Genomic DNA, 16,162 nt, shown 5'->3' with positions numbered 1-16,162 from the left:
TTTGATACCGTTTTTGTGAATCAGCTCCACTAGAGCAAATATGAGTTTTGTTTCTCAATTTTATTTTGAAGGTGAAATCACCTGACATCCGGTACTATCCACTGACTCAAACTTGACGCATTTTTATCTTTTCCACCTCAGTTCCCATAGGAACAGCTGCCTGAATCCACCTCCATTAACAAAATGGGAAAAGCTTATTGTTGTTGTTTAATAGATTTTCAGAGAAAATCAGGGAAAACACCCACACAGGTAAACAACCGTCTACTCCCAAGAGGTGGAACTCCCTGATGCTCCGGTCCTTACAGACCCTGAATCTGACATCACTTATAGCTGGTAGTAGATGACTTTGTGCTGCAGTTTTATCATTCTAGGATGTCTTTTCTTACACTTTTGAGTCCATCTTTATGTTTTTGGTGATGATCAAGACAAACCTCATATGAGTAAAATGTAAACTTAGCCTGTTGTTCTGTCGCACTGAGACTAATTAGTGCAGGTTGGTGAAGTCAGAGGACTGGCAGACTAAACGGTGAAATGATGTAAACTAATACTCAGCTGTGTTCCTCCCTTCAGACCCTCGTCATCTGCTCTGTTGCATTATTCCAATCTCACAAAGCACAAAAAAAATAAACCGGAGTCCACTCACGTTATCTTGTTAACAGCTTTTTTTATTACAAAAAAACAGCATACATTAAACATTTTGCGAAGGGAATGCAAAGATGTTAGCAAAACCTAGCATTGTCCCTCATTTTGTCATTTTAATTTTAAATTAAAAAAAAATGTACAAAAGTGCTTACATGGTGCAAATAATGAGAAGTAAAAGGTCTATAAAAGAGGAAGGTAAAGAAAAAAAAAAATGTACATTATATCCAACTTCTAAAAACGCAGCAGAGCAGGAGAGATGCGACTATATTACATAGCAGTAGAAAATAACCCAAAGCTGCTGTTCACTAGGTAGTTAATCCTCACACAGCAGGACTGCACTGCCACTGTTAATACGGCCTGGAAATCAAACATACCCTATCACTTAGCATGAGGTTAATAAATATTGCTTAAATAACCCACAATGCTCGGGGGTTTCTGTTTAAACGGAGCTATTAGTTTGACTACAGAGCTTGTGAAATCTCCTCTCAAGCCTACGAACGTGATTATGAGTGACATGTTACAGACAATAACACAATAAATCTCCCACTGTTTCTGCTAATACAATCACAAATTCTTGTGAATCTTAATGGCACTTTTGTCAATAACACCTCTAGATAACTCGTTTGTAACTCGGTCCACAATGTCCATTGCAGCTTTTATCGGCTCTCCGCTTTTTGCTCGTAATGGTTTCCTTGTCGCTTGTGATGAGCGTGTTGCTGATGTAAGGCTACTCATGAATCCAGACTGAAGAGGTCTCTCTCTCTCTCTCTCTCTCTCTCTCTCTCTCTCTCTCTCTCTCTCTCTCTCTCTCTCTCTCTCTCTCTCTCTCTCTCTCTCTCTCTCTCTCTCTCTCTCTCTCTCTCTCTCTCTCTCTCTCTCTCTCTCTCTCTCTCTCTCTCTCTCTCTCTCTCTTCCCCCCCTGACCTGTCGATCCCGTGATCAGTAACAAAAGCTCCCAATAACTGTTTTAAACCAGACGTTTCCCTCGACACAGAACCTGAAGTGAAGGCATCTCATCCACTTTCCTCTGGGGGAGGCTCAGTAACTGTTCTCATGACCTGCTAAAATGTAGAGGTTGCTGTGGGCCGTGGGGTTGACTGTGGGCCGGCTCTGCAAAACCACCACCCTAGAAAAAAAGAAAACACAGACACCACGGTTAGAGCGTCACAGAAATACTAAACGATGGCGGTTGTGGTACCTGGTGGAGCGTAAAACCAAAGCTGTGGCTTAGCTGAAGGGTTTTATCATTTACTATAAAGTTAGCTTAGCATAAAGACTGGAAACAGGTGGAAACAGCTAGCATTGTTCTACCAGCAATTTAAAACCACAACTTTTTACACTTTGGTGTTAGAAATATGATATATAACATTCTATCATTTGGTATCAATCATGTCATCTTACAATCCGCAAGACAAACTCTTCCTTTACCACTGACCACTTTCATACCGTACCACAGCTTTTTAGATAGTATAATGGTTTTTAAAACTACCTGCCATACATGAGGAGTTTTATTCTTTTAAGATTTGACCAATTGCCAAATAAAACAATAAACGTCTCTCCAGGAATGACGGATGTTGGGGGAATACTACGAGGTTAGGAAGCTGACTTTTGTCCATGAAATGTAAAGCTTACTTTTAGTAAATAGAGGGAGAAATGCTGCTAATTTACCTGCAATAACAACCAATGGCATAACTCAGAGTCATGTTAATGGTATCGATCTATTCAGAGGACAGAGTACTGACGGTTCACGGTAAACCGTCCTGATCTAACGGTCAGATCAGGACGTCAGCGGCTGCATCTTCAGACGCCATGTGGTCGTGACAGCCGAGCAGGGAAGCTACAGTCCATACTGTCCGTTCCATCAGATGAAATTACAGAGGCATGGAGAGACACTCAAACCAGGCTGGCAGTGCCTGGGCAGCGGTGAATAAAACATTGGGGGGGGGGGGGGGGGGGCCTTGCTCCGGTGCCAGAGGCAGGACGGCTTCATCAGGAGTCATCACTGACTGAGCCTCACTGAGCACGCTCTGTGTGTTTGTGCAAGAGCTAAATCACATCCTACTGTGTCTGCAGCTCAAACCAACAATCATGACATCAGTCGAGAGCTCGACCGATGAGTCAATTAACAGAAAATTGATCTGCAACTATTTTGATAGTAGTTAAATAACTTAAGCCATTTTGTAAGCAAACAGTTGGTCCCGTTTTCTCAAACGTGAGGATTTACGGCCTTTGTCTGTTTTATACCATGAATGTATTAATTAAGAGAATAAGAATCTGATTAATCGATAAAGTACTCGTTAGTTGCAGCCCTGTTGTCTGTGCAGCAGTAAAGTTCCAGCTTCTGTGAGCTGAAGATTTGCCGGTTTGCTTCATCTCACGTGACGGTTAACTGATTAACTTTGGGTTTTGGACTATTGGTCAGATGAAACTAATTTGATGACATCTATTTGGACTTTAGGAAACGATCATTTTTCACTATCTTCTAACCATAGAAAAAAGTTAAAAAAATTATTGGATTAATCCATGAATGGATTTATCACTAATTAAAATAATTGTTGATAACTACTCAAGTAATTTAACAAGCAGAAATGACAAACACCGTCTGGTTCCAGCTTCTAAAATGTAAAACGATTGCTGGTTTTCTTTCAAAAAACAGAAAGAGACAGATAAAGACAGAGAGAGAGAGACAGAAAGACAGACACAGATAAAGACAGAGAGAGAGACAGAAAGAGAGAGAGAGACAGATAAAGACAGACAGACGGAGAGAGAAAGACAGACAGACACAGAGAGAAAGACAGACACAGATAAAGACAGAGAGAGAGACAGAAAGAGAGAGAGACAGATAAAGACAGACTGATAGAGAAAGATAGACAGAGAAAGAGAGAGAAAGACAGACAGAGAAAGAGAGAGAAAGACAGACAGACAGAGTGAAAGAGACAGAGAGAGAAAGAGAGACACAGAGAGAAAGACAGACAGACACAGACAGAGAGAGAAAGACAGACAGACACAGACAGAGAGAAAGACAGACACAGAGAGAAAGACAGACACAGACAGAGAGAGAAAGACAGACACTGACACAGACAGACAGAGAGCTAGAGGGCATTCAAGGATGATGATGTCATGGTGCATTCAGGAACAGTTGGGTTTAGATTTGCCTGAAAGTAAAATCTAAGAACAACAGATGAAAAGACTTGAAGAGAATAAACAGAGCGAGGAGAGACAGGTAGAGAGCAGCAGCAATGATCGCTGTGGGCTCACAAAGCAGCAGGTGAGCGGGTTGTTTGGTGGTTTCCAGGTAATCAGACCTGAGGGAGGACAGCCACAACACGAGTGCCTGATATTACGCAGCTCATGGGGCTGATAAACTATACCAACAGGGGTATTGATGAAAAGACAGATAAATAGGGTAAGTGAGGAGGTAGAGTGAGACACCGTCTGTAATGCGGTTTGCTTATAAGGTGACGTGTCGTAGAAGTCCTTTGAGACTCGTTTTGATCACTCGTCTGCACTGATGTAGCTCAAGAGGGAAAGATCTCTGTACCAACCTGTCAGATCCGAGGAGGCGGAAGACTCTGCTTCGATCACAGATCTCCTGGGTCACCTGGGGAAGGAAAAAAACAACTGACATCTGGTTTTCTGTGTCAACATTACTGATATGAACCTTTAGCAGCATCACAAAACATTACTATCATCTAGTTTAGTGTCAGTCTGTATGTTGAAAGACCTGTCAACCAATGTCAGAGCGGTAGAGTTCCCTTCCTGTGTTTTGAGTGTCGGTGGTACGGTGACCGTTTTACATTGGGATCACTTATTGCGTCTTCAGGTACTAAACGTCTGTATGTTTTTGAACAGACTGCAGGTAACTGAGTGCCGTCTCCAGGGACTCTCTGTTACTGTGTACAATGCTGGAGCTCACTTGTCTGAGTCACAAGGTGTAGCCCGACACTGTGCAGCGCAAAGAACAAGCGTCCCCTTCAAAAACACACGCTCACGTGTTGACATGTCACGAAAAGTTGTCGACAGATGCGAGATAGTCGGCGTGTGACACCTGCTAGGTGTAAGTCCTTGGCCTCGGGAGAGATCTGATCCGTTGAGGTCTAAACGAGAACAAGGTCTCGGGTGTTCAGAGAAGCACCCACCGGAGCGGATCAACAGGCCCCCTTGAATGCCTTCGCTCTTGAGAGGAATCATAAACGAGACACAGGCTGAATTATTTAGTGCTGCTCCCCGTCGTGCTGCGGGTTTCGTTTATGATTGAGCATGAATTTTGCATGGCAGCTGACATTTAAAAAAAAAAAATCCTTGCTGTGGCAGAACCGTGAAGCTGGACTCGGCAAGCAGACCTTCTGTTTCATCCGAGTGTCACAGGACCACGTCTGACACGGCGAGCTTTCTAAAGGCTGGCCCCTCTCCCAGTATCACTTTTCATAAAAACAGAATGCTTCACCTCCCTGTGATCTCTTGAACTTTTACTCTGCTGCCGAGCGCCACTCGCGATCGGGTGAACATGGAATCCCTCCGTGAAAGGAGGACAAATTCATTACCTCGGCCCGACACAAAGACACTTTGTCTGGCTTCACCTGAGGTCTAATCTCCCGGGATCATTTGCAGCGCGTCGCCACCCGTATAAACGGCCGGCAGTCGGGGTCTTTCTCGACAAGAGCCAGAGGTGTTCTCATGTGGAGAACAAACGGGCTCGTATTCAGGGACGTGACAACAGTTTATCCTCTTTAGTCACTGGCAACCCATGAAAATGGAATCTGAAATTTCAGTAAAAAATGTCTGGCCACTGGCCAATTTTGAAATCTTGCGCTATTTTGCTTCCATAACACGTCTTCTTTCAGACCAGTGGAAAGAAAACATCCAAAATACAGTCAGATTTTTTTTTTTTTTTTACCTCATTAGACTTGAAGTTCTTTCCTTGCATGCCATGTTTCCAGAAGGCCAGGACGCTGTCCTGAAGGCACACTGTCACAAAACAAAAAGGAAAGAGGCCATGTGTCACTGAAACACTGCCAGCTTCATTAAGAGGAACAATGAAATTCATTTTGAGTTTACAAAACGCTCTATTGTAAATGTAACATGCAACTTTGCTGGATATAAAACCAGCTTTTTCTGTACCTCCCAGCCTGTCATGCTGGGAGTGTTTTGTATAACTCCCTTTAAGGTAACGACGTTTTGTTGTCAGGTAATACTCTGAAACATTTGTAGCTCTACTTCTTTACACAGAGCGTAACATCCAAGACCTTCTGTCTAAAAGCTTACCAACAGTTTCGATACAGAAATCAAAGCTGAGCTCAGATGCCAGCTTCTTGTTGGACTTCAGTTTGCCCTGGAGATTAACAATCTTCAGATTTTCTGTGGAGTGAAACAATGAAAAGGGCTGTAAAAATGATGTGGCAGAACACAGATACTTACATCCACACCGTACATAGGCTGCTTGTTCACATTCTGGTCCACGCTGATGAAAAGAGATTGTACTTACTGTCTAAACACACCAACACGGTGTCTCTCTCCAGCTGGGTGACATGGATTGCATCCACCTGCTGATGAGCTGTGGAAGGAAAGGTACAACATTATCAATCATCCCCATACCATAATCAATGCATTTAATACAAGTAATTAAAAATATATAGATTTGTTTGATATAAAATTAGTTCTTGGATACTTCCTCTTCATTACTGTATTAGTTGTTTTCTAATTTAAAAAAATGCAGTTTAGTACAACTACTTTTTACTCTCAGGGGTTCTTTGCTTATTTATGAGCGGAAGAAGCATGCTTTAGAAAGTTAACAAAAAGCCATGTCATCATATGTTATGTGCCTGCTTGTTCAAACTGCACAAAAGGCCTTCCCTAAAAATAAATCCACAAAGACGTGAGGCTGCATTGCATTCTGGGGAGGTTACGGCCAATAGACAGCTCGTCTTTCTATTGTTTTCATGGTGTTTGTCTCAACAACAGAGTACATGCTTGACCTACTTGTTCCAATATCTGTGAACCAGGAGGAGCAGGAGTTTAGGTCGATGGTCTCAAAGCAGACCACCTGGTCCAGCTCCTTGCCCTGGCTGATGGCCACACACACCAGAGGGTACTCCTGCTCCGGGACCACCAGCATCTCAAACACTTTCAGTGGGCTGGGAAGAGGGAAGTCAAAGTGCTGCAGCAGAAAGAGAGCACCAACACAGGGGGTTTGTGTCAATGGCATTCTGATGTGTAACGATGCTTTATTCTGGAGAGTAAAGCTAGCGTTGTTGCTTTAGTGTTGTTGCCCATTAGAAAAATCCCTAGGAACATGAATAATTTGAGTTTCAGAGCACAGGATCAATGGACATTTCTAGCTAGATTTTAAAATCTAACTACAGATGTGAGATAGATAAATTAAATTAAATTAAATTGATAAATTAGAAAAAAAAATTAAATAAATTTGATAAATTGGGAAAAAAAAAATTTGATAAATTAGATTGATAAATTAGATAAGATAAAGATGAAATGGATAAGAGATAGATAGATTGAAGAAAATAGTCAATTTACCTTGATAAGCATGAACCTCTGCATGGGCTCATACCACTGCAACAAGACAATCCCAGACTGCAGCGCTCCACACAAGTACTTGTGGCCTGTATATGGATTTCTCACTGTGAAATAGAGAAGACTGTCACAAAGTGTAGCTTGATTGTTATAAACCTACGTTGCACAATTTACATCAGAGCATGTGGTTTTAAAAAAAAAAAATGGTCTAGGAAAACTCATAATAATGAAAACGTCAATTTATTCAAACCACACTCCAATTAGTGCACAATGTGAAAAGTCACGAGGGCTTAGAGAACACAAACATTGCAACAAAGCTAAGGGAGACATGCCCAGAACGGAGATGTTAATCATGTATTGACACAGTATAATATGATGGAAGGGTGAGTAAATAAAACAGAGGGGTTGGGAGGCAAAAGCCACTCACCAATGCAGCACTTGTGACAGCCCTTTGTGTCGGGGATCTTAGTTGTCAGGGCGAACCTCCTGAGGAGAGAAAAACAGTCACGTTGTTGTGACTTAAAAGAGCCGATGACGTCAGTGCACTGCAGTAGTTCTTCATGATGGAAGGCGGTAAGGAACAAAAAGACTGCCACACTCATGCTGGGCAACATGTTTAAAGTTAAAAAAAAAAAAAGAAAGAAAAAAAAAAGCTGACTTGTGACCTAATCCCAAAAGCGACAGCGAATGTTATATATGAGACCAAAAACCCTGACATGTTCTCACCTGGGTAAGATTTTGTCTGGGAAGCGATGAGTCTGGAACTGAGCAGCCAGGCCGGGCTTCTTCAGCTGCTCAAACAGCCCGATGAGATTGTGAGAGTACAGCTGGAAGGATTTCCCTGCAGCAGAATATTATGTGTCATATGTTATGACGCGACAGGGTAAACGTTTCTACGCGTCATTTTAAACACACTTTCTGATTTTCGTTTACACATTCTGGATGCATAAAGCAGCTTTCACATGTAGAAAGGTTAGATGTGAACAGGGGTAACAACAAAAGTGTGATGATGATGTGAAGCATGATTACCTTCTGATGAAGCCAGTTAGTAGAATATCAAATCAAGCCAGGCGAGAGGAGGAAGAGGAGGAGAATGGACAGTGTCCAAGGGAAGAGGAGAAGAGAACAGACGTCAGGTATACCAAGAAGCAAACAGCTGAAGGTAAAACCCAAACTTTCTAATCCCATCCTCAACTGTTACGCTGAAAAAACAACAGTGACTAGGACATCCGTTTAAAAATATGAAACAAACTCTACTTGCTAGTGCAGCTATTATACATTGTAACCTCCAGAGACAAAGTTCATAGAGGCTCTGATGACGAACATAAGAAAGTTATTTTAGGGCTGCAGATATGGAGGCAGCTAGGTACCACAGGACAAAGAGGCAGCAGGTTATGACAGCGGTCAGTGAAGCAGGAGGTTTTGAGAAGTCCATCACCTACCAGATAAAGACATCAGGATGTTGTTGATAACGTACAGCCATGTGCATTTCCTCGGGAACAGCTAAAGAAGGAATTGAACAAAAGTGGTACAATCACCAAATAGTTGGACATTAGTTCTCAACGAGGGGAGCGAGAAGGGGAGAAAGAAAATCAATTGACTGCTCGCTGCCCTCCTCTGAACCGCGTGTAGTTAAGGGCGGAGTTATCGAGCACTTTAAAAACGAAAAGCATAAGCTTAGAAGTGTAAAGAATGGATAGAACAGTGAGGTTATCTGTTCTAACATAAGCCGTCATTATGTCCGGCTATCTGGTTTACTACTAGTAACAAGTTCTTAAAAAAGGCCAAGGAATGCATCATTTATTAACTACATGATTTTGTGGGGTTACATACGTTTAAAAAAGCCCCATCAACGAATAGTACATTTACTTAGCAAACGATATAAACCTCCCATACAAAGTAAGTAATTAATTTAACTAATCCGGGTTATAATCATTGTTTTCAGCTCCTGTTACCTGCTCCATTGTGGCTTCATGCAGCTCATTAAGGTTCAGCGTATAGATGCCATCCACCGTTCCAAAGATTAGGTACTGATCTAGAAGAAGAAAAAAACATTTTTAATTAAGCTTTGGCCTAAATAAGAGATGTTTGTGTGACACGCTTGTTAAAGGGAGCGGTACCTTTGGTGTCTGGATGAATCCATGATGTGGCACAGTTGATATTCAGTGGACAGCCATCAAACACTTTAGAGAAACAGGCTCCCATCTGAAATGAAAAAAAAAAAAGCAACATGGCTCAGAACAGGCAGCCGCTGGCTCAGTGAAGCGCTGAAATGTCAGCCAGGGTTTAATGAGCTGAAGCTGAGCTGAAGCAACCACAAAGCAGAACGCTCTGTGGACACAAAATATCTACAGAATGTACAGCAGCAGCTCAGACAAGAGTTTAATGACAATGCCCATGAAAGCAGGCCAGCAGGGAGAAGTGAAGGCTGCGAGAGACAATGCAGAAGATTCACTCACCAGTACTTTAGGAGTGGGAGGAAGACCGTTGATGGCTGGTTTCTAACGAGGAGCAGAGGAAACAAAATAAAAAACTAAATAATATACTGACAACACGGCAACAATTACTTTCAATTTAGCGGCTAAATTTAGCTTCAGCCTCAACAATGAGCCGAACAAACAACAACACGGAGTGTTTTCTTTTGTGCGTCTTCTGTCAAAGTGAATTAATGTTCGACATAAGTGGATGCCAAAATTCCCTCTTTAACGGTTAGTGTTTGGATCTGACGAAGGGAAAAACATATTTGAGGTTTTAGTGTGAGGCCAGCCAGCTAGTTGGAGACACTCCACAGATAAAATATAGGCTCTAAAACCACAGATGACATTTTACTCCTAAAACCCCATGAAACCAACGATGAGGAGTGTGGCTGATCATGACTGGAATACATGGAGCAACGTAATATGTTGTTCAGTATCTCCAGACTCACAGGGAAATCCTTCTTCTCCTTCCGGTGCTGTCGGTTGGGTGGCATCTTGGGACTGCCTCCATTCACGCTGTCATCCGAATCATTGTCTGTCATGAGAGGGCAAGCAGACGAAAATGACATTTGTTATATAGTTATTAATCATACTGGCAAACACCCAGAGTCTAAATCCAACGATAAGACGCACTCACATCAGGCTCCCTTACCTTTAAATTCAGATTTACTGATAGCTTGTAAAAATAAAATAAGTTCTCATTTAGACACCCGCTTGATTTAAGACACATGAGCAGGTTATTGCACATAAATAGGTGTAGATTCAGACTCTAAGACTCACCAGGATCAGAGGTGTGGGACAAAAGGCCGGGGCTGCTGACGCTGACAGAGAGGAAATCCGGAGGCGAATGCTCCACCTTGTTGCCCAGGTGCTCAGGTGTGCTCTGGATGCGAACCACCTGGCTCGGTCCGTTCTCAGAGTTGGGGAACCTCCGGACCGTCACGGACCGCTCACCGTTAAGGCCGAGCTCCTCCGACGAGCTGTTTAATCGTGGCTGACGGGTAAAAAAAAGAGTGAAAACAGTTTGATGTGAATGCAAAGCACTACTTATGATTCTAATGGCAAAAAAAAATAAATCCATACAGTACAACGTCACATATAATTTTGGGGCTCACCTTCGGAGGCAGAGGAGGAGGAATGCCGGGCTTGAGAGTTGACCTGAAATGGAGGTATATTCACGATGTAAATTACAGCAATGAATGTTTGGGTTCGGACTTTCTATGACACCGATGTTTATAATGCATCATAGACATGTGCGTCACAGAAAGTGTCAATATAGTTTTTGTGTAAATCACTCACAGCTCCACTTCTTCAAAGGCGTCTTGGAGAAGGGCGATGTGTCCCCTGCAGGAAACAAACCGCGATCAGTGTGGAAAATAAGCCTCAGGAGCTCAGGAGAGGCGTCAGTGGTGCAAATGTTTACGTAAAATCCCTCCTCAGAGATATAGAGAGTAGAACTCTGAGGAAATGAAGTGGGGTGTATTCGTTCTAACCCTAGAGAGCTTCAATCCCAACAAAAATCTCTCACTTAATACGTTTACTGTGGCGTAAATTTGAAAAATCAAGAATTTTTTGATGCAGTCTCTTTTTTTAACCATAAAACTAGAGACAAAATCAAGTGACGCACCTTTAACAAAGTTCTTTGGATAGCTGAAGTAAAGGTGTTAAAACAGCAATGGACTTCTACATCCCTGTCCATGCTGGGTTAAGTCTGAGCAAACAATTATTTCTATTTGAATGCTGCAGTATTTGACGGTCTCTTTGTACATCACACTGTTCTACCTGCCTGGTTGTCTCAGATTAACGTATGCACAGTTTGGATCTACAGCTATTATCACACCACGGATGGTGAATGGAGGGGTGTCACTGCAGAAAGGATCGGGACCAAGCGGGGGGTGGAGTGGATGACGTGGTTTAGGGTACGACAGCACACACAGTGTTAGTGTTACCGTTGGAACAATTCGTCCTCAACGCTTTTGAGAAGGCTCCTTCGCGGGACAAGACGAGAGAGAGAGAGCCCGACAGCCAAGAGAGGACAGAGAGAAGTGGAAGGAGAAAAACAGTCAAAGCACATTGAACAAGTGAGAAGGCGCTTAAGAGGCCAAAGCAACATTTCAAAGTGCAGACGGGGAGAGTGAGTTCATGCACAGACACAGGTTAGCTCTGGTGAATAAGCAGGTCAACGTGAGAGGCAGTGAGAAGCATCCAGAAGAGGTTACAGAGCATAACTTACAGGCTTTAGTCAGTCTTTTCATCAGAACTGAACTATACGTGGTAACTCAACACTGCCACTAATATTGTGCATCCCTGCATTTTGTTTTCAATTTCAACAATGCATTAGTTTCCTTTCTCTGAATGAATCTAGGAATGGATCCATCCAATAATTAAGTCAGGTCAAGGGAGAGGAGGGGTAAACAGGAGCAGTTCCTGTGACAACAGTTTCCATGGATTACCTGGTTGTTATTCCTCCCTCTGCAAAGGGACTCCAGGGGGAAGGGAAGTCATTATCTTTACTCACATCCTGTGGAAAGACGCATATGCACACAAATAGAATATCTAAAAACTGCATTTTTTTCATTTGTAGATATTGTTTTTCTACATGCACTTAAAAAAAACAACAGAAAGTAGCACTTGAATACTGATTGACTAAACTGAATATGATTATCACCATTTCAGAATGAGCCTCAGTTTCCTTCCGGAGAGGTGGTTCAAACTGGAGCTTGTCAACTGTAAATGACAGAAAAATGTGTTCAGTTTTGTGTTGTTTTCTCACTCACTCACTCACCCACCCACCCACCCACCCACCCACCCACTCACTCACTCCCACCCACCCCCCCACACACACTCCCACCCACCCCCCCACACACACTCACACACCCACCCACACACACACACACACACACACACACACACACACACACACACACACACACACACACACACACACACACACACACACACACACACACACACACACACCCTTTGGCACTAGAGGGCATCAGTGCCCAACACTTCAAGACACAAAACTCCTTGGGAGTAGTACTCGTGTGCATTAGTAGCAGGAGCCTTAGAAAACACGTGTAAGAAAGAACAAACCAACAGCAGATCAACTGCTTCCGTTACAACGTACCGGACAAAACACCACAGAGCTCCTTCTCTGATTTATTATGATACTATGTGAATATTTGGTCTGGAGCCTGAAGACCCGTCGGTCACCAGAGACAAACACACATTACACTTGACCAGATCTGTTGACTTTGGGGACAAACTGGTGAGAGAGCACGAAATACAAATAAGTCATGGAACAGATTCCTCTTAGTTTAGGTTCAAGCTCACATTCTGTCAAACAGTCGATCCCATGGAGGAGACTGGTTGTGTGTCCAGTATAAACAGGAGTGATCCTGCTGTAGGTATGAAGGCAAAGGACTCAACCTAACCTGCCAATAAATACTCCCACATAATCGGCTTCTCATTAACAAAGAAACTTTGTATTCAAGAATTCAGACCACAGAGATTTCTTTCCTAATGTGTTTTTCTGCTTGAGGTATGCTGATAATGTGGAGGTGCTGCAGCATTTAAAAACACAGATAACAATGCGGAGGTGAGTCACTAACAGTTGAGAGTGAAGTTGAGGAATCAGGCGAGACGTATGAGTCAAACTTAACTTTCTTGTTAGGATCGGATTAGTCATCTAACGTAATTTTATTGGACAGGAACCAAGACATCACAACGTCCAAACTTTATTGAAACTAAAGAAACTGTAAGTAGCCACCACATGCAGATCAACTCACCTCATTAGTGCCACTTACAGTTGTGGTCAAAAGTTTACATACACTTGTAAAGAACATAATGTCATGGCTCTCTTGAGTTTCCAGTTATTTCTACAACTCTGATTTTTCTCTGATAGAGTGATTGGAACAGATACTTCTTTGTCACAAAAAACATTCATGAAGTTTGGTTCTTTCATGACTTTATTATGGGTTAACAGAAAAAGTGATCAAATCTGCTTGGTCAAAAATATACATACAGCAGTGCTAATATTTGGTTACATGTCCCTTGGCCATTTTCACTTCAATTAGGCGCTTTTGGTAGCCATCCACAAGCTTCTGGCAAGCTTCTCGTTGAATCTTTGACCACTCCTCTTGACAGAATTGGTGCAGTTCAGTTAAATTTGATGGCTTTCTGACATGGACTTGTTCCTTCAGCATTGTCCACATGTTCTCAATGGGATTTAAGTCAGGACAATGGGAAGGCCATTCTAAAACCCTAATTCTAGCCTGATTTAGCCATTCCACTACCACTTTTGATGTGCGTTTGGGGTCATTGTCCTGTTGGAACACCCAACTGCGCCTAAGACCCAACCTTCGGGCTGATGATTTTAGGTTATCTTGAAGAATTTGAAGGTAATCCTCCTTCTTCATTATCCCGTTTACTCTCTGTAAAGCACCAGTTCCATTGGCAGCAAAACAGCCCCACAGCATAATACTACCACCACCGTGCTTGACGGTAGGCATGGTGTTCTTGGGGTTAAAGGCCTCACCTTTTCTCCTCCAAACATATTGCTGGGCATTGTGGCCAAACAGCTTGATTTTTGTTTCGTCTGACCACAGAACTTTCCTCCAGAAGGTCTTATCTTTGTCCATGTGATCAGCAGCAAACTTCAGTCGAGCCTTAAGGTGCCGCTTTTGGAGCAAGGGCTTCCTTCTTGCACGGCAGCCTCTCAGTCCATGGAGATGCAAAACACGCTTGACTGTGGACACTGACACCTGTGTTCCAGCAGCTTCTAATTCTTGGCAGATCTGCTTTTTGGTGGTTCTCGGTTGACTCTTCACCCTCCTGACCAATTTTCTCTCAGCAGCAGGTGATAGCTTGCGTTTTCTTCCTGATTGTGGCAGTGACAAAACAGTGCCATGCACTTTATACTTACAAACAATTGTTTGCACTGTTGCTCTTGGGACCTGCAGCTGCTTTGAAATGGCTCCAAGTGACTTTCCTGACTTGTTCAAGTCAATGATTTGCTTTTTCAGATCCATGCTGAGCTCCTTTGACTTTCCCATTGTAGCGTTTGTGGGCGTTTGTATCCAATGAGCCCTATTTAAATGGCCTCAGAGAAGTCACCAGCTGTAGTCACTCATAATCACTCACAAGAAGTTAAGAGGCCATGCTATGAAGCTCATTTCATTGACACAACTTTCTAAGTCACCAAAATTGCTAATTCATGTTGCTGTATGTATATTTTTGACCCAGCAGATTTTGTCACTTTTTCTGTTAACCCATAATAAAGTCATGAAAGAACCAAACTTCATGAATGTTTTTTGTGACAAAGAAGTATCTGTTCCAATCACTCTATCAGAGAAAAATCAGAGTTGTAGAAATAACTGGAAACTCAAGAGAGCCATGACATTATGTTCTTTACAAGTGTATGTAAACTTTTGACCACAACTGTAAATCTCAAACACAATGTTCTGTTGTGTGCTACATTAGCCTAATTCTCAGGAGGTCTTGGGAGTGAGCAAACACACACCATCTCACTACACTGTCACTGACCTGCATCCCCCCTGTGGCCCTCAGTGAAGCTAGGACTTGCGTATGGCCCTCGTTGGTCTTTCCCATTGTTCGCTTCATGTAGGAGGGAAAGTCAGATGTAATTGTGAGAAATATAGATACAACTAAACAGGAAGTGCATCTGGTACACAAAACACAATGAAGCACAACACGTATCTCTACAGAAATAAGACAAGCAACCAACAACAACACATATCTCACCACAGGACGGTTACGACATCAACCCCAAATGACGAAATGAGAAACAGTCACACTTCCGACATGACGGGCACAACACAGCGTTCAACTTTATCTACAACTACAGACGACAACACAGACACACAACAACTTCCCTGAAGGGTTGCAAAATACATTTACAGAATACATTGAGCTGGATCCTCTGCTGAATCCAGTATAAACACATGTTGACTGAGAAACCTTTGTGACCCCCTTCAGACAAGCCATTTGACATTATTCATTGGAATAAAGATGAGGGACAGTTAACTTGATGGACTGTACTACATCCACTCTCTCTGCCGTGAATCCCCAGGCTATTTTTATACACACTACCACATGCTGTGGTCTGGAAAAGGGCCAGTCAGTTCTGCAGGATTAGTGGGATGACCCTCCGACGAGCTGACGGACCTCCATCAACCTAAACAGCTGGGCCGACTGCCATGCTGACCAATGACAGGACAGATGCACAGCAGGGGGTTGGCTTTTATCTTGGTGCTAGGTTTGGGCTTTTTGTTTACTTACAGTCTATCTCTGAGCGCGTCCTCTCAGCTCTGGCTTGTTTGTTGGTGGAGCGGATGGTGTGTCTGACTGCAGAGAGGGGCTGAGGCAGAGAGGCAGAGATTTAAAGATAAGAAAATACAGTCTGACAGTGGGAGCTGCACTTGACAAGACAAGTGCAGAAAGTAGGGTAAAGTGCTGTCAAATTATATAACACCAACGCTGCATAGCCTGGA

At 42.8% G+C, this 16,162-nt stretch overlaps 1 protein-coding gene across 3 annotated transcripts in view; it reads right to left on the bottom strand.

Annotated features, from left to right (window-relative positions):
- Window positions 1–644: 644 nt before the first annotated feature.
- The window catches only part of map4k5 (mitogen-activated protein kinase kinase kinase kinase 5), a 30,005-nt gene continuing 14,487 nt past the window's right edge, over window positions 645–16,162 (bottom strand). For 2 of the 3 annotated variants that reach the window (XM_068721484.1, XM_068721486.1), the window contains 21 exons: window positions 15,951–16,029; window positions 15,195–15,266; window positions 12,316–12,374; window positions 12,101–12,168; window positions 10,947–10,991; window positions 10,763–10,805; window positions 10,428–10,641; window positions 10,097–10,182; window positions 9,630–9,671; window positions 9,291–9,375; window positions 9,126–9,205; window positions 8,613–8,673; window positions 7,897–8,011; window positions 7,598–7,656; window positions 7,174–7,277; window positions 6,622–6,799; window positions 6,128–6,196; window positions 5,908–6,000; window positions 5,540–5,610; window positions 4,188–4,243; window positions 645–1,768 (listed from right to left, as the gene is read on the bottom strand). In XM_068721484.1, coding sequence (XP_068577585.1) covers window positions 1,681–1,768; window positions 4,188–4,243; window positions 5,540–5,610; window positions 5,908–6,000; window positions 6,128–6,196; window positions 6,622–6,799; window positions 7,174–7,277; window positions 7,598–7,656; window positions 7,897–8,011; window positions 8,613–8,673; window positions 9,126–9,205; window positions 9,291–9,375; window positions 9,630–9,671; window positions 10,097–10,182; window positions 10,428–10,641; window positions 10,763–10,805; window positions 10,947–10,991; window positions 12,101–12,168; window positions 12,316–12,374; window positions 15,195–15,266; window positions 15,951–16,029 — 1,767 coding nt within the window. In that variant the 3' untranslated portion in view covers window positions 645–1,680. The remainder of the gene's footprint in view (window positions 1,769–4,187; window positions 4,244–5,539; window positions 5,611–5,907; window positions 6,001–6,127; window positions 6,197–6,621; window positions 6,800–7,173; window positions 7,278–7,597; window positions 7,657–7,896; window positions 8,012–8,612; window positions 8,674–9,125; window positions 9,206–9,290; window positions 9,376–9,629; window positions 9,672–10,096; window positions 10,183–10,427; window positions 10,642–10,762; window positions 10,806–10,946; window positions 10,992–12,100; window positions 12,169–12,315; window positions 12,375–15,194; window positions 15,267–15,950; window positions 16,030–16,162) is intronic. The other variant, XM_068721485.1, reaches the window with a different exon arrangement.

This window comes from Cebidichthys violaceus, unplaced genomic scaffold (genome assembly GCF_023349555.1).
Source record: "Cebidichthys violaceus isolate CVI_PGR_0920_01 unplaced genomic scaffold, fCebVio1.0.p SCAF_28, whole genome shotgun sequence".
Taxonomy (NCBI): domain Eukaryota; kingdom Metazoa; phylum Chordata; class Actinopteri; order Perciformes; family Stichaeidae; genus Cebidichthys; species Cebidichthys violaceus.
Note: the sequence above shows the minus strand (reverse complement) of the source record. Positions and strands in the feature narration are given on the sequence as shown.